This window comes from Drosophila obscura, unplaced genomic scaffold (genome assembly GCF_018151105.1).
Source record: "Drosophila obscura isolate BZ-5 IFL unplaced genomic scaffold, ASM1815110v1 contig_73, whole genome shotgun sequence".
In the NCBI taxonomy this organism is placed as follows: Eukaryota; Metazoa; Arthropoda; class Insecta; order Diptera; family Drosophilidae; genus Drosophila; species Drosophila obscura.
The window spans coordinates 1,929,825-1,952,169 of record NW_024542865.1 but is presented as its reverse complement, the minus strand read 5'-3'; the positions used below and the strand labels follow the sequence as shown (position 1 = coordinate 1,952,169).

The 22,345-nt window shown below is 46.9% G+C and overlaps 1 protein-coding gene across 1 annotated transcript; it reads right to left on the bottom strand.

The window, feature by feature from the left end:
* Positions 1-2,369: 2,369 nt before the first annotated feature.
* Positions 2,370-14,279, bottom strand: LOC111065014 (inactive dipeptidyl peptidase 10). The gene is made up of 9 exons (XM_041595462.1): positions 14,114-14,279; positions 7,442-7,655; positions 7,268-7,362; positions 7,115-7,200; positions 6,503-7,054; positions 3,970-5,169; positions 3,719-3,913; positions 3,473-3,633; positions 2,370-3,383 (listed from the first exon to the last, which is right to left on the bottom strand). Exons 1-9 carry the CDS (start codon positions 14,234-14,236, stop codon positions 3,037-3,039), a joined length of 2,973 nt encoding a protein of 990 aa, XP_041451396.1. The 5' UTR covers positions 14,237-14,279; the 3' UTR covers positions 2,370-3,036.
* Positions 14,280-22,345: the final 8,066 nt, after the last annotated feature.

The following is a 22,345-nucleotide window of genomic DNA, read 5'->3' as shown; positions in this document are numbered from 1 at the left end:
TCTTTGTTGCTCTTTTTGATCTAAAAGTTCTGTTCTGTTCTGTTCTGTTCTGTTCTTTTTTTTTTTTTTTTTTTTTTGTATATGTATGCATGTTATGTACGTATGTATGTATATATATATATATATTTACTTTCGTTTATGTTTTGTTTTTTTGTTTGTTATCATAGAATTCTTGTGTTAAACATTTATAAATATGCATTTTGGTTTACTTTCCATTCCATCGTTATATTTCTTTTTAATTTCGTTTCGTTTCGTTTCGTTTCTGTAACATTTACTATTTATTTAGGGCGATGGATTTCTTCGATATTTATTTGGATCCATCAGTTTTCGAGTTTTCTGCTACAGGACCTTCCCCCCTTGTTTCTCCTGCTCCTCCTGTGTACAACATTTAAAGCTTGACTATATTTCTGTTAGTTATTTTTTTCCTTTTTTTTTTCTTTCTTGGTTTTTTGGATTTTTTGGTTTTTGTGGGATTTTTGAGTAGCTACGACCCCTTGTTTTCTTTATTGTTTATTGTTTATTTTTGTTTTTTGTTGTTGTCTGGGTCCTGCTACAATAAAATTTCGCTTGCTCATGCATGCAACATTTAACATCTATGCTTGACAATCATTTAATTCACTTCTCATACATGCATACATATACACACATATGTATGTGTTTATGTATGTCTAGTATACATATATATATATATATCTTTAGCTTTCTTTTAGCTTTTATTCACTTGTTAATGTTAATGGTAAAAAAATCTAAAAAAAAATCTCTTGCTCCTTTTTGTTTTGGTTCACGCAAAAGCACACACACACACACACACACATACATGCAAACACGAACACACAAACATTCCCCTCCAGCATCCCTGGCATCCCTGGCATCACTGGCAGCCCTGGCCTTCACAGTTCTCCTCCCACAACTGAACCTGGGGCGGGGGGCTCTTTGCTCTGTTCCAATCGGTTGACTTTGGTTGATGGTGGGCGGGGGGTGTGGGTGTGGTAGTTCCAAGCCTTGGACTTGTCTCTGTGTGGCACATTCTCCTCATCCTCCTCTTATCCGTATCCGTATCCTCCTCCTTCTATATTGTATATATCGTACTTATAGATTTCTTTTAAAATTAGTTTTATTTTTTTTCCTCTTTTGTGTGTGGAGGGGGGGGGGGATTCAATTTCGATTATCGGTATGGTGGGTGGGGAGGGGTTATACATATGACGTTTAAAGCTTTCTGCAAGTACAATGTCTGCGGAGGGGAATGTGCCCAAAAGCCCAGGGCTAATCCTCTGGCAGGTTAGTCCAATTACAGGGTACTTTTATGGTCGCCAGCCAAGAACATTCGCATACTCAGCAATACACCCGATGGGATGGATTCACCCACCATTCATGGCCATAAGCGAATCTTTTCCATTCGCAGTACATAAATATTTCTGTGGGCGGGTACGGGCGTAGTGGGGGGCTGGGGGTTCTGTTTTCATTTTCGGGCACATTCAAAACTACTTTGCAAATTTCTTTTCATTTTTGTTTGTTTGTTTTTGCTAGTTTTTGTATTTATGTTGCTGTTTAAAAGATATTTCCTCCTTCCTTTGGACATGAGTTAATTGTTTTAATATGTATTTTTCATAAATATGGTTTTTAAAATTTAATTATCAATATATACATACAAAAAAAATAACGTTCAGTCAATTATAACTATTTAGGTATGTATATATATAAAATAACATATATGTATGTATATACACATATATCCACAAACGTTTACGAATATCCAACAAACAAAAAAACAAAACAAAAACAACAAACAAAACAAATAACATACAATTTAAGGTAACAACAACAACAACAAAAAAACACACATGGAATACACACACACACACACACACACAAACATGGGCATAGGGAATGGGAAAGGGAAATGGGTATGGGGGGGGTAGGTTACATAGACACATGACAATGGGGGCTTGGGCAGGGGTTTGGGCTAGATACACACACACACACACATACACATATGTAGATCGTATAACTGGATACACGATTGTTTAAATATCGTTTTTGGTTTTTTGTATTGCATTTTTCGCAATAATTTTTTGGTTTGTGGTTCTCCCCTACGCTTTTTATCTTCCCTACGACATTTTACATCGACATTGGCTGCACATTCTCCTTCTATTTTATTTCACCCCACTCTCTCACGCACTCTCCTCTCTCACTGTTCTCTCTCTCTCCCTCTCTCTCTCTCTCTATTTTGCTCGATGACGTTGTTTTTGTTATTAATTATTTAATACACATATGTTAATAATCAGTCGCATAAATGAATCACCTTGCTTTGCTTTTGCTTCCAGCTCAGAGGGGGGCCTCCTCACTGGGCCCTAAAGCCTGTCCAGTTCTCCAGCTCAAGGAACAAACTAAGAAACTCCATCTATAGTAATGCCTCCCACCCACAAGATCGCGATCGTTCGCTCTCCCAGTGGAACTTTACTGCTGGCATACCATCAAAATAGAAACCGAAACTAATATTTAAATTAAAATAGAGTACGAGTACGAGTACGAGTACGAGTACGGAGTACCAGCGCACAGTGGATGCAAATGCAAATGCAAATGCAAATGTGTCTTGAGAGTCGAACTTTGCCACCTTCAGCTTCACCTTCACCTTCACCCACCTTCACCCTTCACTTTCTGTTGTCTGTCTGGCACTTTGGTTTGCTTTGCTGGTTTTTAGTGCTGCAGGATGCGCTGCTTTTCGGCCAGGGCCGTCTCTGACTGCTCCAGCCGCCGTTTGCTGCTGTAGTTGCACAGCTTGCCGGATAGCTTGCTGAGGGTGGTGGAGGTGCTCGACGAGGTCATGAGATCGAGCACCTGGAGGCTGTTGTCCAGCTCATCCAGAGCGGAGAGCGACGCACTGGTTGTGGTTGCCGTGATGAGGGTGCTGAGATTGCTGCCATGCTGCTGCTGCAGCTGCTGCCGATCCCCGCCGGTTTCCCCGGGATCAATGTCGATGTCGCTTAGCTGATTGGCCAGCGGATCCTCGTCGTAAGGATCGTAGGGGGGTCTTAATTATTGCTTGAACACAAACAGACCCGTGGGGTCCCACTCGTTGTCGTCGACGGGGCCGAAGCACTCATCGAAATACCATTCCATGGTCTTGTAGACGTGACTCAGCGACCTGGCGATGGCATGATCCTCATCCGGATACACCTGATGCCGGAACTTCACCTGCTGATCGACCAGTGCCCGCACCAGCATCAGCGTATGCTCCTGATGCACCAACGTATCGGCGGTGCCGTGCATCAGCATCAGGTTGCGTCCCTTGATATTGCCCGCCTTCATGGTCAGATCCGCCTCCTGCAGTGCCCGCAAATAGTCGCCCTTCAGTGGTATATAGCGCTCCGTGAAAAAGGAATCTACATGGGCAGATGGGTGGGGCAGATGGGAGAGGCAGATATTAATTCTCGTTCTGCAGTCTGTTCTTCGCAGTCCGCTAAACACTCACAATGGAAGCCAAAGTTCACAATGGGATTGATGGACACGGCACACTGCAGCACTTGCTGCGAGTCATCGATGAGCATCATGGCCGATGCATAGCCCCCGTAGCCCCAGCCAAAGGCGCAGATTCTCAGCGGGTCAATGAACTTTAAGTTGTCACGTAAATAGCTTTAAAAATAATTAAATAAATATTAAATATATATTTAGCTCTGGGGTAAATGTAACTCCAACTGCAACTCCAACTCCAACTCACGTTAGCACGCCCAGCTGATCCTCCACCTCGACTGTGCCCAGTTTGCCGTGCACCTGGGTGCGCAGCAGCTCGCCCTGGAAGCCACTGCCGCGTCCATCGATCTGTGCCACAATGAAGCTGCGCTGGCTGGACAAGTACCAATTCCAATCGATGTGAAAGCGTTCGGTGACCAGCTGCGACCCGGGCGAGGCATCTCTGCAAATTGCAAATCAAATAAATATAGATCGGGGAATCGGGGGCACTCCACTTACACATGCAGCACCAGGGGAAAGGCAACCTCCTCCTCTTCGCGCATGCCCGGCGGCAGAAAGAGTCGCACCTGGGCATGGAAGCCGTGCCGTATCTCCACGCTGAATGTGCGCATCTGTGGTGTGGCCAGCTGGGAGAGCCGATGCCGCAGCACATCGCCGGCATTGAGCACAAAGATCTTGTCATTGGTGGCCGTCTCCACCAGATAGACGCTGGGCGGCTCCGGGCCGAGGCACTCCTGCACGTAGTAGCTGTAGTCGCCGCTGAACTGCACCCGATTGTAGAGACAGTTCTTGGGTATGTCGTAGATGCAGTCATCCGGCTCGAGCCGCGCCACAATGTCCTCCCAGCTGTCGCCGCGCGTCGGCATCTTGGAGGGATTGGCCCGGTGCAGGCGATAGGTGGCCTCCGTGTTGTCGCACGTCAGGCAGGTGGGCTGTGTGGAGGTGATGTACGTGCGATTCGATTCGGTGACATTCAGCTTGAGGCTGATCTTGTAGAGATGCCGCTCGCCCGGCCGCTTCTCGGGCGCCGCCATAAAGTAGACGATCTCGTGCGGCTCGTCCCAGCCAACGATTTCGGTGACCTCGAAGCGGCCCATGGTCAGGGGCACTGGGCGGCGGTCCAGCGACGAAATGAACACCACGTGACGGTAGTGGCCATGCTCCCCGTCCCGCACGGGCAGCCGCTTCAGCAGGTAGCCCCCATTGGTGATCTCGTAGATCGTTTGGCCATTGCTACCCAGCGTATCGTTGTTGTTGCCCATCGACGTTGCCGTTGCCGTCTCCTGCTGTAGCTGCAGCTGAAGCTGCAGCTGTCGCTGTCCCTGGCGCATCTGTGCCGCAATGCGGGCGGAGAAGATGGGCCGCTCGGCGGGCAGCACCCAGCCATCGTTGATGGTCACCTCCGTGTGCACCACCTGGCAGTGGAAGCTCGGCGCCCGACAGATCACAGTGGTGGCCTTCGTTTGGTCGCGATTCGTCACCGTCACCGACAGATCGATGGGCGAGGCCCAGGTCAGGCCGCCCACATAGCTGCCGTTCGCCATCTCCGCTGGCAGCTTGATTTGCGTCGGAAACATGTACTTGATCACCGACAGATTAACCACATTCACGGTCACATTCGGATTCCTGGCACCGGTCTTTGGATACCGTTGGCTCAACACTGCCGGATATTTGATGTCATCGCCCATCCAAGTGTATCTAAGAGGTTAGAGCAATACAAATACATACATATATAGTTATAAGGGGAAAATTCCTATAGCAACTAAAGAACGTTCGGGATGCAAGTCGCTGCTGTGTTTCTGTCTTCACGAACAAATTGAAGTGGAAAAGAATGGCGACAGCAGGTTTACAGCATGTTAACAGGCTGTTGCTGCCAGCATTCGCTGTTACCACTCACTGTTACAGTTCGCTGTTACCACTCACTGTTACAGTTCGCTGTTACCACTCACTGTTACAGTTCGCTGTTACCACTCGCTGTTACAGTTCGCTGTTACCACTCGCTGTTACAGTTCGCTGTTACCACTCGCTGTTACAGTTCGCTGTTACGACTCTCTGAGAGCGCTCCACACGGCTTGCATATCGTTTAGCTTAGCATGCAATGTAAGCTAGATTTAATGACGCACCAGCCCACAGAAGCGAAGCACTTGCCTAGAACAAGACGCAACACGGACAGCGCTCAAATTATTCAATTGCTGTATATCGTATATCAATCAGCCTGCCAACGATCGTGAGGCAGGTGAAATTTTGCTGAAATCAGAGCACTTCTCTGAGGATATTACATGCGGGGCCTTGGCCTAGAGATTTCTGACATTTACAAGACGCTTGTTCGGCGGCTGCGGCTAAATGCGGCAGAGCTATGCCCTGGTGGATTTACTACCACAAATAGTTGAAATAATATCCCATGCCAGATCCGGATGCGAGCAGGCCATTAGGAAGTGCCACCCACCACCCACCACCCACAAGAATCATTGTTTTGCGACCTGTCTCTCGTTTTTTGTGTTGGTTTTTTCATTGTGTTCGGGATGTGTTTAATGGCCGTTAATGTTGTTCCAATTTCCAACAGTTTTTACGATGCCAAAAACATTTGGCCAACAAAAATGGAAACCAAAAGAGAGCGCCACAAAACAAACAACAAGGGGGGAATGCAGAGCTAAAGAAACAAACAGAAAGATAGCGTGGTAGAGAGAGAGAGAGAGAGAGAGGAGGGTCTCACTGGCAGTCTCTCTCGTTTGGGTATTTGCATTTCCACATCTGATTTTAGACTGAATTTATATCCGTTTAAGGGAACTCTGAACTTATCCAGAAACTCCACTTCAGCAGCAAATAAATCTGCCTGAGAGAAGCTTTCAAATCACACCGAAAAGTGCCCTCAGCGATCGATTTTTGGAGCTCTGAGGAGGCCTCTGTGGGCAGGAGAATCAGCTGCTTGCTGCTTGCTGCCTGTTGAGGGATGCTTCATGCCCTGCTTACGTTCCCGAATTATTCGATAATTAATCTAATTGAAATTGGGCAGACTTGCACTTGTACTCACTTGTACTCGTTGACGTCGCTGTCGTTGTAGCTGAGGAATGCCAGAAAGAGGCCGTCTGGCGAGAAGGCCATGCCGCTGCGTCGGCTATCCAGCTCCGGGACATGCTCGTACGTCCAGTCGGGCACGCCGTTGAAGAAGACCCCGCCCATGCCCGTCTGGGTGATGCGGCAGACCAGTTCGCCCTGCACCTTTGGCTTGTAGTAGATGTCATTGTGGTGCACAAAGGCAATGGCCTGATTGAGCGTGTAGGCGGCATTGCCACCTCCATTACCTGCACCTGCGCCTGCACCTGCGCCTGCACCTGTGCCCGGGGCGGTCGGTGTTGTTGTTGTCTTGCCACCACCAGCCGCCGCACCGGCCAGACTATTTAGAATGATGCTGCCACTGGGCAGCGGCGCCATGGTGGATGCTGTGGCTGCTCCTGCGGCTCCCGCTGCTGGCGGTGGATTGATGGGCGCCCACACCACATGCTGTAGACTCGGCGCTTCGGCAATGTTCTCAGTTGGTCCCAGGGGAAATGTGTTGGCCGTTTGCACCTCATACACGTGGTGTCTAAAGGGAATTAAGTTAAGAGATTCACAGAGCTAATGGGACATAGTTGGGTAGATCTACCTGGAACCCTCTGCCGTGCTGTCCGACTGCAGGAGCACGTACTTCTGGTCCGGTGCCACAATAAACGATTCTGCATTCAATTGCCGCTGAGAGAGAGAGAGAGACAACCGTATGAGCACAACACAGAAGCCGTTACCCAACACTGGCACTTACAAATGTTGAATTAGTCATCAGAATGCGTGTGGTGAGATCTGCCATATTGAGTATGGACAGACCGCCCGTTGGATCGCGATAGATGAGCTCATGTTCTGCAAATGGAAACGAATCAATGGAATCAATCAGTAAATCAATGCCAGTTGCAGATGCATCTGCTGGGCCGCCTCCTACCATTACTCCAAGTGCCATTGAAGGGCTTCCACTGGAGGCTCTTGCCGAGTATGTCGCTGGGCAGCATGCGACGGCCGCGGATCCTGAGGCCCTCATCCTCCGGCGATAGCAGAAAAATTGAGAATATGATCAGGCTAAAGACGGCGGCGATTACCAGCAGGGCTATGAAAATTCCACGCCAATTTCGACGCTCGGGTGAAATTGCCACCAGCTCCTAAAATTAACAGACACACACACAAAAAAAAACACAGAGAGGTTTGTCATTCGGAACAGAGGAAAATATATGTATGTATATTATTAATTCACTGGCTGCAAATACAGTTATACATACATAGGAGCTGAAAATAGTTATTAATATTTTGCCAAGCTGTCAGGCAGTCATTTCCCATTCCCTTCCCTCCCCCCCCACAGTTAATTTTCGCGGTTAATTGCACAGAAAGGCTGCGCCTTGTTTTTGCTCTCAGCCACCCATCGGTTTTAATCAATCTAATGGAAGCCAAGTATTTAACCCAATCCCCTACCCCCGGTGGGGTAAGAGACAAACCCCACGCAGCATTGAAATAATGATTATTGTTGAGTATTCTTTGAATACCGCATGAGGGTTTTTCCCTAAGTTTATTTATTTTCTTTTCTTTTCGTTTTGACCCCCAAAATCCATTGTTTTAAATTAAATTTTAGCTCTGACTCGGTGCGATGATGTTCCACTGGGGCGGGCAGACCCCAAATTGCCAATCAATTTCCGTCAGGGGGTGGGGCATCAATGGGGCAGAGAAGAAGCGACTTGCAGCCGAAATTTCACAGGCAAAGCAATCGCTTGGATGCATCTCAGTGGCTGGTGGGTCGGGGGTTGGTGGGTTGGTGGTGGCAGCGTCCTTGAGGCGCTTAATTGACAAGCGAATGGTAAAGAAATTAAGGCCAAATTGTTGAAAACACACACACAGACACACAGACACAGAGACACAGAGACACCGACACGATGAGTGCAGGAGGCAAGACATTGTGCGGATACAGCGGATACCCTCGAAAAGGAAAGCCAACAATGAGAGAGAGAGAGAGAGAGAGAGAGGAATGGCAGTGGTTCGTTCCATTCCACACGTTCACATGTGACTGGCAGGCAGGCAAAAAACAGCTGACGCACAGCCGTTCGCTTATGGCAAATATTTGCATTTACGATTTGTGAGACTTCCGATAAGAAGACATCTGCACTTGCAACTACATACATACATACATACGAGTATATAAAATAAACATAGTTGCAAAGAATTTGCGCATACCCAACGTACAGATAGGCGAGGGTGTTTGCCTCCCGAAGGGAGTGCGGACTAAACTATTTTAATGCATTTTGCATGTGAGCAGAGCAAACTTTTGGCACGCCCACTCCCTGGGGGGGGGTTTTGAGAACAGAACAGGAGAGACCTCGGTGCCCTCTCTCTCTCTCTCTCTCTATCCTTTTTTCCCTTATCCGAATTTCTCACCGATGGATTCTATTTTTTTTTTGGTAGGTTTTTTCTTCTTTTTGTTTGCGCTTTGTAGATTTGATTTCAGCCTTAGTCCCCGAAGTGGTTTTGCATTCAGAGCTGGACGGAATCGAATTAAAAATGTACGAGCAGTGCGGGCGGGGGGCACGACGAGTCGAGTCGAGTCGGCTAGCTATGCAATCGAATGGAAATGAAATGGAAAACAGTACAGAATATAGAATTTCCTCATGTGTGTGTGTGTGTGGACAGGGCAAGTCCTAATTGAAATTAGTTGCCCCAAGGGGTTGCCACAAATTCGATTAGATTGCTGTCTTGAGGCGAACTGAGGTCACAGTTTCAGTTTGTGCCCCCGGAGTGGAGTGCGCCCTCTGGCCAGTTGTTAAAAAGAAAACGCAACTTTATATTGAACGAAACTGTGCCACATTGTACACTCGCATCAAGTCGCTTGCCATCAACGAAAGTTTGCAAGTAGTTTCCCATGATTTTTGAATGGTTTTTGTCAGCTTTTGATGTGCTCGTAAAACCCAAAAAGGTCTTTAAAATATCTTGTGAAATTATCCATAAATGCAGGATGGGAAAATGCACTCAAAGTGCAGCGGAGACAGTGTTCCGATTGTTCGGGGCCTGCCGTCATTGTTCTTAATTTGTAGCAAGCCCCCAAAAAGGGCGCTCAAGTGTCGAGTTGTGTGGGCGGCCATGAAACCTATCGCCCCGGCGTGGCAACACATTCCATCAGGGAAATGCAATTATGCGCTCGACAAACTGCACCGCGGACAACTTGAGAATGAGCGCCGTGCACAAGTGCCACCAGCTGCTGCATTTACTGTACTCGTACAGTGGGGCACCCACACACAGGAGGTTCCACCTCCCCCACACAGTTTATGGTGTTGCATATCCAAAAAAGAAAAACATTCGATCCGAGCATTTTGTGTTTATTTATGATGCTCGTATGTGCGCCTTCAGGTCTGATCTCTGGCAAACGCTTTACCCAATCCTTTGGCACTTTTGTGCTTTGGCATTGAGTGCTCGCAGGGGTTGGAGGTGGTGTGTGGGAGGAGTGTTTGCTTGTTCATTTGAAGCATTCATGCACTGCCCTTAGCCTTAATGCTTTAGATGTTCCAGGAAATATACCTCAAGGAAAGTCTCTGCGACGATCTGTTGCCAGCTGCTGGGAACAGCAGAGGAAGAGCCATGCTGGACACTCACGGGACTTCGCTTTGCAGAAAGAATTCCACAGGCTGGCTGAGGTATGCACTGGATCTGCAGATCCTCCTGTTCACCGAGATAGAAGTGCTTCAATAAATATCTAGTATATGCATGCCCATGCCCATGCCCATGCCCATGCCCATGCCCATGCCCATGCCCATGCCCATGCCCATGCCCATGCCCATGCCCATGCCCATGCCCATGCCCATGCCCATGCCCATGCCCGTGTCTGGGGCCGGGCATTTATCGTTGCGTTTCCTTTTGTGGAGACAAACACCTTTTGTGTGTTTGTGTGGCCAATTGTCACACCTTTTTGTGGCCCATACCTTCTGCCATTAATAGCTAATGAAGGGACATCAACAGCACTGCTGCCACATGCCACATGGCAGCAGGAACCAAGCACAATTGGCGTCATGGAATGCTCAGACAATTTACAATTGCTGGATGCCACCCCTAAATGTACGTCCATTTGTGTGTGTTTGGTGGAGAGTTTTCTCGGCTGCCCAACAGAATGTCAGTTGACTTTTCCGTGTGCATGTGTGTCCCTCAGTGCTGTTGAGCCTCCTTCCTCTTTGGCAATTACGAGTAGTTTTTATTTCCATTTCTATTTATTTTTGTGGGTTAACTTGGCTCAGAAGTTCCACCAGCATTCCACGCATTTTCATGGCGCGCAGATGGGGGAAATTCCCGGAAATTTCTCCCGAAATAAACGCAAAATTGTCTGCAATTAAAGGGGAATAAATTTGAATAAAAGTTTGCTGGCCTTGCCTTGTACTACGCACTTGCCGGACACCCTAATCTTAATATTAATTGACTTCTGGCACAACGCAAATTCCCCACACAAAATTCCGACATTGAGCCAAGTGTCGATCCAGCACTCAACTGTCGGCTCTTAATTGGAAAGTGCCAGCCCTCGCCCCACCCACCACCCACAGCAGATACGAGGCAAACTAAATTTCGTGGCAATGCCAGTCAGACGATGGGCAATCGGCGGAGGGACCTTGTCCAGAAATGTTACCCGTGGGGCCAGGGCCCAAATAGGAATCATTTGCAACATTGATGGGGCCCCAGAGCGGACAGTGGAATGGAATGGAGAAGCGAGAAGCGAGAAGGATGCAGACAAATGTGGCATGCCTCAAAGTTTTGCACACATGCAGCACATGGAGCATGAAACTTGTGTCATTATGATGGACTTTGGAGGGAATGTTCCCCAGGCATGACAATTAATAATGAAAGGGTACAAAACTCTCTCTCTGTCCTGCTGCTGCTGCTGGCTGGTCTTCACTCTTTAGCCCCCATTGCCATTTGCCATTTGCTTGGCATGCAAAATTTATTGTCTACATTTATTTATTTATCGAAAGTTTTCGCTCTCTGGCCGCCTTATCTTGGCCACACACACAGCCAAAGTGTGGAAAAGCCGTGGCCAAACAGAGCAGAACGGAGGGAAGTCCGTGAAAAGTTCTAGCGCAAATATTTGTTCAAATCAATGATCGGAGGCAATGTGAAAAGAAGGCTCTTATAGGAGGAGCATTTCCTATATTTCTTCCACACAAAAATTGCCAAAGAGAAATCGATTGTTCGTTACCTTAAACGGAAAGTATCATTATTAAATGGAATATATATGTATATAGTTAGTTATTATAGTTATTTGATGGGTTTGATTGGGGTATTGCTATTTTAAAATCGCGGCTTAAGGTGCAGAGTCCATGGAGTTTCGAATAAAAATCCCAGAGCCGTACTGGTGCCTGTTCGATGCAAAGGAAAAGCCTTTGCCAGTGCGGGAAAACCCTTTCGGAAATGTCTTGAATTTAAATGGAATTCAGCCTTCGGCGCACAAATCATTTTCTCATTTCGCTCCGCACAAATCCCAAAATGAGGATAATTAAAAGCGAATCAGTGCACTGTCTCCAACCCCCCCAATCAGCAGAAGTTTAAGTTTTGTGTGTGTGCTAGGAGGGGGGTGGGGGGGCCATTTCTCATTTCCCCCCCCAGAGTCCAAAAAGTTTGTCAGCCTCGCAGCTGAAAATGAGTTTCAGTTTGAGTTTGGAAGCGCTGAAACAGCGGCATGCAGGGAAGGAAGGAAGGAAGGAAGGCAGCCCAAGGAGTCCTGGCAAGGCTTTGTCCTGGCTATGTCCTGGCGTCAGCCTTCGCTGACAAATTAAATTTAATACCAAGCATAAAGCAAAATAATGATGCCAGAAAACTGCTCAATTTTATTTGTATTTTTATTAATTTATGTCTGCGTTTGCTCTTCCAAAAAAAAAAAAGAAACACACACACACACAACAGAGAAGGTGGAAGGTAATAAAAGTCAGCAAGGCAGGGGGCGGGTCCACTTACTAGGGCCACTTATTTATGGCCAAAGATTTGCGGAGGAGCAAGAAAGTTTTTTTCGGCATCGGCTGCTTTTGATGGCTGCTGTGCCCTGCGGAGGGTTCCCGCAGCAGCAGCAGCAATCGATATGGCAAATCGAGTTTTGTATTTTATTTATGGCCACACAAAATAATGAAATGCCAATCGAAAGTTTTTGCAACAGTCCCGTTCCGCCCCCCCCGCCAATTCTATCACACAATTTAGCCATTGCCTGGGGGGGGACGCTCGGCTCCAGTATATAATTTGAAGAATTTATAAACTGTGAAATCTGCGGGGCCGGCAGGCAGGCAGGCAGGCAGGCAGTCGGGCAGTCAGGCCACTGACTATTGTTTTATTTATGAAATACTGCGCATAAAGGACTCCATGCTGCTTGGGGCAACGGGAAAAAGGCATCAGGAACCAACAGCAAAACAAAAGCAGCACAACCAAGGAATATGCTCGCCCTTCGAGCGTTTATCTGCGTCGCGTCTGAAAGCAATTAAATGAGCCCTGCAAAAAGGGAAGTCCCACTTAATCCCAGCCGTTCTGTGTCTGGGCGTGAGACCCTCCATCGCCATCGTAGCCATCGTAGCCATCTCTGGCTACAAGCCTCCTCCGAAGGCCAAGACGCAGACACAGAAAAACATTTGCATCCTTAATTAACTTGGCTTAAATATTCGAGGGGAAAGGAACACTTTTGGCATGGACAAATTGGCAAAATGACAAAACAAAAGAACTTACGGATTTAAATATGAAATTTTTGGATATTGGGGGCGGGGCGAGAGAGCGCAAAAGAAGAGGAGCCTCCACCAGAGTGTGATGGAAAAGAGATGAATATCAGGCAGGGGCAGGCTCCGGTCTTCACTTATTTTTGCTTTCAACTTTTCAAGCCAAAAACGCGCACCTTTCGTGTTTAGGCGCTCCGGTATTCGCAAATGTTGTTTATCGAGCAGAATTTGGTGCTGTTAAGCGCACGCTCTGCTCTGGTGCTTGGCTGCTGCAGAAAGGGCCTCTGTTATGTGTAACACAGATTGAATATTTTTTCCGATACAATTTTGAGGTTGGGCTACAACAAAATTATTTATAAAAAAGTTACAAGTTCCATTTTACTGGTAATGGTCTCAATTAAATGTCACTGCATCAATGTGTCATCTATTTTTATCCCTTTGCAATTAAAATAAATTATGTTGTACAAAAAGCGATGAAGATTGAGGGGATCCTTTGGTCGAGCGGAACGCCTGGAAACATTAGGGCTAAGGCTAAGGCCAAGGCAGAGCATTAAAGGAACTCATGCAAAATAATATAAGGAAAATGGAAAATGGCTCATTCCTTCCATTAAAATTACGTATTATGCTGTACATTTACATGGCAGACGAAAACCTTTGTTAAGCATAAACAAATTACGTTGTAAGGTGCGAAATTATTACCCACAAAAAAAAAATATAGAAATTTCCGCTTGGTCACCTCTCGTGAGGCACTCGGATGCGCACTAATTTATGCAAATTACTCAGGCCTCCCCACCACCAAGTAGTGGAGTTTGGGTGCACAAAACACACACACATACACATACACATATTTGGTTGTTGTTCGGTTCGGTTGGGTTGGGTTCGGTTCGTTTCGGTTGGGGCATTCTCACCTCATCCTTGGGCACCAGAGTCACCTTCTTGACGGTTGGGGCACTGCTGTTGTTAACAACGACCGTTTCACGCTTTAGCGATGGTCGCTTTAATGCCGAATGCGGCTTTTGTATCTCCACCATGACGATACGCCGCCAGATGCGAATGCCGATGCTGATGCCGATGCTGATTATGATACATAGATAGCACATGGATGATATACCCGAGATGTTGATGTTGATGATGATGATGATGATGATGGGTGATGGGTGATGATGACAAGTGGATGGGTGATGAGAGATGGCTTTTATTAGTTTGGTCTGCGGAGAAAAGTTGCTTAGCCGTGCAGAGAGACAGAAGGAGAGAGAGGAGAGGAGAGGCTGTAGCTGTTGCTGTTGCTGTGGCTGTTCCTCTGCGGCTCGGCTCTTAGGATCTCATTGTCTGGTGAGCCTTAACTGAGAATCAGCTTCAGCTTCAGCTGCTGCTGTGGCCAGGCTGGCAAGTCAAACGGCTCATTAATCAAACGAGTGTGGCCATTATGGCACGCATTAGAGGCGTACACTGAGAGGAATTAATTCGATCTTAGATGGCAGTAAGGCTGTTCCCTATGCTCCCTATGCTCTGGAGCTCTCTGGCTGTTCCCTGCTGCCGCTTTCTCTCAGTGATTTGCGTCGCTGTGCCCCATCCTGTGTGTGTGTCGTGCCTTCGGACAGAGCACAGCCCCAGTTCCCCCACCCCCCTCTATATGCCATGTTTTGTCGGGCATTATATAAATTGGAGATGTGCGTCGTAAAGATTCTGCATGGAACCTTCACCTTCAAGCTCCAAAGCTTCTACCTCAACTTTTCCCACATGCCAGAGGCTGCTCCCTTTGTCTGTCTGTCTGTCTGTCTGTCTGTCTGCCTGTCTGCCTGCCTGCCTGCCTGACTGTGTCTCTTTTAATGAGCTGTTTATGCAATCATCAGACCCCCAAAAAACCGTTTGTGTGGGGCGGAGCAATAAATTTGTTGGCGGCGAAGGAAAAGAGGAAGCGACTTTTCTGCCTCCCGACCAGAATAAAAATTTGCATAATCGCAGACGCAGGCAAGTCAGTCAGTCGGGAGGGTGGGGTGGTGTTGGGTGGGTGTCCTTGCTCGCCTGACTTAACCTGAACGCTGCCGCATAATGTGACCGCCGATGTCGGGATTATAATGATGCTTCGCAGCCCCACCAGCACCACCACACATGACTGGCTCATCCCCACCCCCCTCTGCACCTTTGGCGCCTTTTTTTGAGCTGCAAGTTTAAGCTGTTGATTCAATTTGCTGGCAGTGTTTGGCGCCAGATAAACGACTTAGTCGCAAAATTCACTAACAAACAAAAAACAAAAAAAAAAAAACAGGAAAAGAATTTGCCCAAAATTGAATTAGACAGAGAGCCACAAAGGGGGGGCGGGGCACATATGAGAGGAAAATCTTTGCTCAAAGTATTAGCATAAACCGAAGAGAACAGAACAGAACAGAAAACTTTCGTTGGCTGCTAAGGAAAAGCAAACGCCAGCTGCTGGGCAAACAAAAAGAACAAAAAAAAGAACAAAAAAAAGAACAAAAGTTTCGGCAAGAAAACTGCACGAACAGAAAATGTTTCCAAGGGGGGAGTGGGGGAAACTTCAGGCACATTTGCAATTTGCATATTGTTCGGGCAAGCGGAGGAATCGCTGAGCGAGAGAGAGGAGACATCGAGGGGAGGTGAACGGGGTTACGAGAGGTACGAGAAGGCGGTCAAGTGGCAGCAGCAGCAGCAGGAGCAGCAGGAGCCTGGGCTTTGGCCTATGCAAATGTTTGCCTCGTACAACGCTGCGTATGATTGATGTGTCGGTCAGCAGCAGCAGCAGCAGCAGTAGAAAGATGTGCCAGGCTCTGTGGCACTGTGGCACTGTGTTTGCATAGGTCTCACTTTCGCTCGGCTTTCTTTGCGTTCATTTCTCGGGCAATCAATGGTTTCGGTGCTCTCCTAATTTAAGCCTTTTCTTCTGCCTGTCCTTCAACAATGCTGTAAAATCGGATGCTTTCCACTCGCATCGCCTCGCCTCGCCTCGGCCTGCATACTTTTGCCCCGGGGGGGTTAAGCTCTTGCTGGAAAACTTATCAGAGAGGAAACTATTTTCTGGCCAACGGGGGCCGAGACGAGGCCAAGAGGCAGGGGCGCTGTGGCTGTGGCCGGGGGTGGCTGAATTTCCAGCTTGAACTAAAGCCAAGAAAAGTTTCCAGGGGGGCACCAGGCCAGGCCAGGCCAGGCCGGGCCAGGCCATAAAGGAAATATGATTTTGGCAAGTATTTTCCAGGGTGAACTTTTTTTGTTGGGCGAGTTTTCCCCTGCAGAGTTGAAACTTAAAGTTTAATCTGCAGCACAAGAGATTTTCGATGGCGAAATTTAGGGAGTTTAGGGAGGGCGTCCAAGCTGGGGAAATATTCGACGTGGAATCGACGTGCCAATCCAATCTAATCTAAAGCCATGAATTTAATCTATTTTTAGGTTTAAACATTGGCATTTGTTTCCAGGGGCACCGTTCCCGGCTTGATGTGTGCTTCAGTTCTTTTTGAATAGTCCCCAGCCTTAGCGCTTGGCTCTTGGAGCACTGGCTCTGCCCATGCTTCCCTCTATAGAGAAATCTCTCTCCCAGTGGCTGTCCATTGGTTGCAACCCAAACAAAAAATACTCCTGTCTTTGTTGTTGTTCCTCTGCTTCGTATCTTTGCTTTCCTGCCTCTAGCTTAAGTCCTTTGGTCTCTTTTTGGGCAGTGATCTGTCTTGCCTTGGCTATATCCAGCGAGTGTTTAAGCCCAGTGTGTCGTGTCTCAATATCTACAGGGCTCTCGACTACATCTTCTGGCAGTTCATAGAAGTAAAGGGGGCTGGGCTGGTGTAGGGGGGTAGGGGTTTTTCATTTCCAAAGAAGTGACATACATATATCAATGCCAAAGATACACACAGGGAATGGCAGAGACAGAGAGACAGAGGGAGACACAGGACTGCCATGCAGCATGCCCCATCTTGAAGCTGTGTGCAAACAAAAGGAGAAATGTTGGCTGGAAAGAGCCGCACTGGTGGCACAACAACAACAAAAAAAATATATAGCTCTTGGCTTTAGGTTGGGTAAACTTTTTGTCTTTTTTTTTTTGCTCATCTCTCTCTCTCCCCGCCCTCGCTTGCTCACTGTGGCATAAATACACAGACCAGAGACAGACAAACACGAGACCGCTGACATATGGACAGCAGGCTTGCAGCGGTAGGGGGAGTGGCAGTGGCAGTGCATTAAAAACAGCTGCTCTGGCAGCATTTCGAGGGGTCTGGTCTGGCTGCAGTTTGATGATAGCACAGCACAGCAGAGCAGAGCACAGCAGAGCCACTGAGCCATTGAGGCATTGACACAGTTTGCACAGTGTTTGGTTTTTGTTTGGATTTTGTTCGCCTTTTGAGCAGGAAATTAAAAATGTCCTTACAGATTTATGTGTGGCACAAACAGGACACACACAAACACACACAGAAGGATTCTTCTCACAATTGCTGTTCATTTGTTGAAGCTTTTGTCTTTGCCGTTGATTGTTTGGCTTTCATTTTCATTCAGAGCGAAAGATAGAGCAAGAGAGAGGGAGAGAGAGAGGGCGGAGTGGGCGGAGTGGGAGAAGGCTATGGGAAAACCTCATGGAGTTTGGCGGCTGCCAGGGGCGGGGGCGGGTTTAACTGGCGTAACAACAACAGCTGTTCCAGCACAACAGCACAGCACAGCTCTCTCCTGCTTCTCATTCCTTACTCCTTACTCCTGGCATACTCTTCCAGAGGGTACTACGAAACGGGGAGAACAGCCAAAGAACCGCCGCAGCACATGCCTAAGCAGAGGCAGAGCACTTTGGAGCACTTTATCACATGAATAAATGCCCCATCGCAGCATTTACTTGTTAATTGCAGCAAAGATTCCTTAAACTCAAATGAAATTGTTTCTTGTTTATCGCCATATCATTTGAACAATCAGCCAATCGATGCAGCGCACCAAATTTTATTAAAACTTCATTCAAGTGCATTCAAACTTGTAATTTTAATTGAAATCGGAGCACTATTACGAGAAAGAAATGCGAAACAAACATTCGCTGCTTGAAATACTCTGCTATCCATCTGTGCATCTGTGTATGCCCTTTAATTCTTTAGCTTCTTTAGCTTTCTTTCTTTGCATATTTTAAGTGCAAATGGAGCACTATATGCGCTGTCCCTTATACCCATTATACCCATAGGCCACACTCTAACTCTACTCTACTCTGCTCTACTCTGCTCTACTCTGCTCTGCTCTGCTCTATTTACATAGCTGCCAAACAGACAGACAGACAGTCAGAGCAACTTTTCACTCCCTCTCCCCCTCCCGGAAAATGTTGGTTTCCCCCGCATCAATTTACCGCGCACCTTTTGTTTCTTTTTTTCTGTTGTTGTTGCTGTTGTTGTTGATGGAAAGTGTTTTGCTCTGTCTGAGCGCGTTTTTGTTTTGTTTTTCACGTTTCACGTCGTAAAATTTCCCTGTTTTTCCTGGCTTAGTTTTGTGGGGCGGGAATAGGCTTTTTCCCTTTGGCTGATTACATTTTTATGTGCGTGTGAGTGCGTGTGTGTGTGTCTCGATTGGAGCAGGAAATGAATGAATGAATGAATGAAATAAATGTGCAATCGTTTAAGGAATAACAACAATAGCCCAGAGCCCACAGCCCACAGCCCACAGCCCAGAGCCCAGAGAATATCTACAGAGACGGAAGCAAAGTGTGTCTGTGTGTGTGTGTGCGTGTGTGTGTGTGTGTGTGTGAAAGAGGTGCCGCGAATGAACGCGACGACGAGAGACGTTAGAGACGTGACAGAACGTGACAGAACGTGAGAGACGGAGACGGAGGCGAGAGAGCGTTGTAGGACGAACGACGCTTCCGTGCGGAAGTCTGGCGACGACTGAAAGTGAAACTGAAATAAAGAAAACGGTACATTCCACCAGGCCCCTATATCTGCGTCTGCGTTGCTATGGTATGTGTGTTAGTGTTAGTGTTAGTGTGTGTGTGTGTGTGTCTTTTTGGGAGTGTATGTATGTATGTATGTATTGCTGTATTCTGTACGCGAGTGTATGGGGCCGCATGCCGGTTGTTCCCTTTTGTTGTTATTGTTTACGTTGCACACACACACACACACACATACACACATATACAATACACACACACGCACACATAGATCTACCATACACACACACAGCACACCGCACAAATCTTGAACATTTGAGCGCCAAACGAAAGCGACTTTCCATTCAATCAGCTGTTTACATTTATTTTTTGGTTCAAGCAAAGCTCTCGGCTAAAAGCTCTCAGTGAAAATTGTTCAAGGAAAACCAGCAGCAGCAGCAGCAGCAGAAGAAAAGCTTATTTTAGTATGGTTTTCCCCCATTAGATATTTTTCTTTTATTTATCTTAAAATTTTATGTTAATTTTAATTATTTTATTACAGATATATATATTTAAAGATTTCCCAAAATTCCCAATAAAACATATACCACCCTGCCCCCACCTTCCACCAAAGTTTTTTCCATAGAATAAAAGTTTTCAATAATTTCAAATTAGATGCTGAACAAAGGCAAACCAAGTCACGGAATTATACGAAAATATTTACCAAAATTCCTCAAGTGTGCCCGAATGTCCCTTGCACTGCTAATATTTAACTTTAAGTCTACTGACTAAATAAAACCCATTTGTTCTCGTGCTCCTCTCGCTCGTGCTGGCTCTCACTTAAGGTATTTATGACTGGCAACCCTTCTGGTGGATTCAACAGGTTATCTGCAGTGTCCTTATCCAATTAAGTGCCTTAAGAATATTTATTCACATAATAAGGCATATAAATACAACATTAGTTCCTTAGTGGAAATCTTTGCCAGCTAATCTGCACTGGGAGAGAGACACGAAGCGCGAGGCGGTATTGTTGCTGGATGGAACTTCAGATTATTATTTTCCGATTAAAGTTTAGCACATTTCTCGGTAGAAATTTGTACTTAAAATCCTTGTGCATTACATGCGTAAAATTAGAACTTTGTACAACAAAAATGAGCTTTAAAGCTCAATGCAATATTTGCAAAAAGGTTTCCAAATAAAGCTGCAAAGCTTTGCGCATCGAAATGATCCTTGCTATCGCGCATAAACCCATTCGAAAGCTACTTTAAATGGGAGACAGAAAATGGCAAAGAAAAATGTCGCAGCATTAAAAGTTGTACACCCGCGAAAAGCAAAGGCCGAAGGCGCAGAAAGTTCCTCGAAAGCAAAGCTGTTTTAAGCTTTTGTGAGCTTTTCATTGAGCTTGTTTTACAGTGTGGCATTACTTAAATGATTTTAAGCCAACGCAAGAGCTTACGACAGTTGGGATATCTTATTACGGCCCGATGCCACGATGCCACGATGCCCTGAAGATGTTTTGACCACAACGAATTTATGGCCAAGAGGGAGGGGGCAGGGCGGGAGCAGGACATGCTTGAACGCTCTGGGGAACAGATACAGGAATACAGAATTGCTTACGTTGGGCTTCAGTTTCTAGCTGACTCCGTAAATGTCAAATGCAGGTAACCCCAAAAGCCGCAAGCCGCAAGCCACTGGCAACATTCCACAAGGGGGCAGCACACAGGAGGGTTCCAATTGAAGGACAGGGGTTCCAGGCTCCATTGGAGCATAATGGAAATGGGATTATGTAGGGGGGAGTGGGGAAGAGAGTCCTGGGATTCCATGGCATGCATTCACCGCAATCGACGTGTCACCCAACTCCAAGCACTCGATTAATGTTCATTTGCATTTGCATATCTTTTGCACATTTGTCTCCTGCTCCGACACACTTCTTACGCTGCCATCTCTTCGTCTCTCCGTTCATTGCTTAACGTTTTTGTTGCGTTGTACTTTATTTTCTTTGCGGCTTGCGGCTTGCGGCGTGGAAATGTTGCAAAATTAATGCGATTTCGATACGATTACACATGTGACAACAGCCAGAAGAGAAGGCAGCAGAAGGCAGGGCAGAAGGCAGTGCAGAAGGCAGAGCAGGAGGCAGGGCAGGGCAGGGTACTTGTTGTTGCCTTTGCCTCAAAGTTGATTTACAATAATCGCTCTTCACAGGGGAAAAGGCAGCAGAGGAAGAACAGCAAATAACAGATGTAAATGCCACAACGCCACGACTGCTGTTGTCTATGAGCACTTTATTTCAAGTCATACCCAGGGCACAGGTCACGGGTTACAGGTTACAGGGTGGCTGTGGCATTCCGTTGTGTTCCATAAGCAAGAAGCAGCTCCCACTGGGACAGTCCATGCTGGGAGCGAGCAAAGGGAGCAAAGTTTCGGTCCCCTAAAAACCAAGAAAATAAACAAAATCAAATTCCAAAGCAGCCTTTACGTCCATCAATATTTGCGGCTTCGTGTTTCAGTTCCTTCCTGGTCGTGGCAATAAATTGGAGTTACGAGACGCAGAGAAGAGGCTTTCAATGGGTGGTGGGTGGTGGGTGGCTGGTGGGTGGTGGTTGAGAACTAAGCGAAGGACACCCTGTTTGGCGCTTGGTGGCAGGTGTCTCACGGTCTGCGGCGCCATAAATATGCAGTGCTTGGTATGAAGATTCAGTTGACCAAAACTCTGCCCCCGGAGCGCATTTATGTTCATCGATGAGTAACACGCACACAAACACCAGGCACACAGATACATGCATACACAATCGAGCATGTGACGGCCAAGAGAGAGGGAGAGTGAGTGGGCAGAGGGCAGTGGGGTTTATTCCAAAATGTATGCCATAAAAAATTGTGCAAAATGCCATTGAATATTTACGCATTTTTAGCCCCATTTTATTTATGTTTGTCTGCCCCACTGGGCGCGGGAGCGGGAGCGGGAGTGTAAGTGTGAATGTGAGCGTATGAATATCTGATTGTATCATATGTATGTCTCTCTCTGTGTGTGTGTGTGTGTGATTGTAAACAGGAAACGGAAATCAGCATGCAGGCGCACCAGCAGCAGCAGCAGTTGGATTATTGTTTCTGTTGCTTGTGGCAAACATTTTTAATACTACCACAGAGCCCGCATAGAGCATAGAGACAGAGAGCAGAGAGAGAGAGAGGAAGAGCGAGAGTCATGTTCTGGCTAACATCATGACCCCCAATCGACGCGTTGTAGCAACATGAGCTCGACGCCTCCTTCGGCCGCCCTGGGACTGGGATTGTGTGTGGTGGTGGCACACTGCGATTT

Coding starts and splice junctions, on each gene's coding strand:
- LOC111065014 (XM_041595462.1), bottom strand. CDS start 14,236: ATGGTGGAGATACAAAAGCCGCATTCGGCATTAAAGCGACCATCGCTA. Junction 7,055..7,114: donor AGCACGGCAGAGGGTTCCAG/GTAGATCTACCC, acceptor AATTCCCTTTAG/ACACCACGTGTATGAGGTGC. Junction 3,914..3,969: donor TTTCCCCTGGTGCTGCATGT/GTAAGTGGAGTG, acceptor TGCAATTTGCAG/AGATGCCTCGCCCGGGTCGC.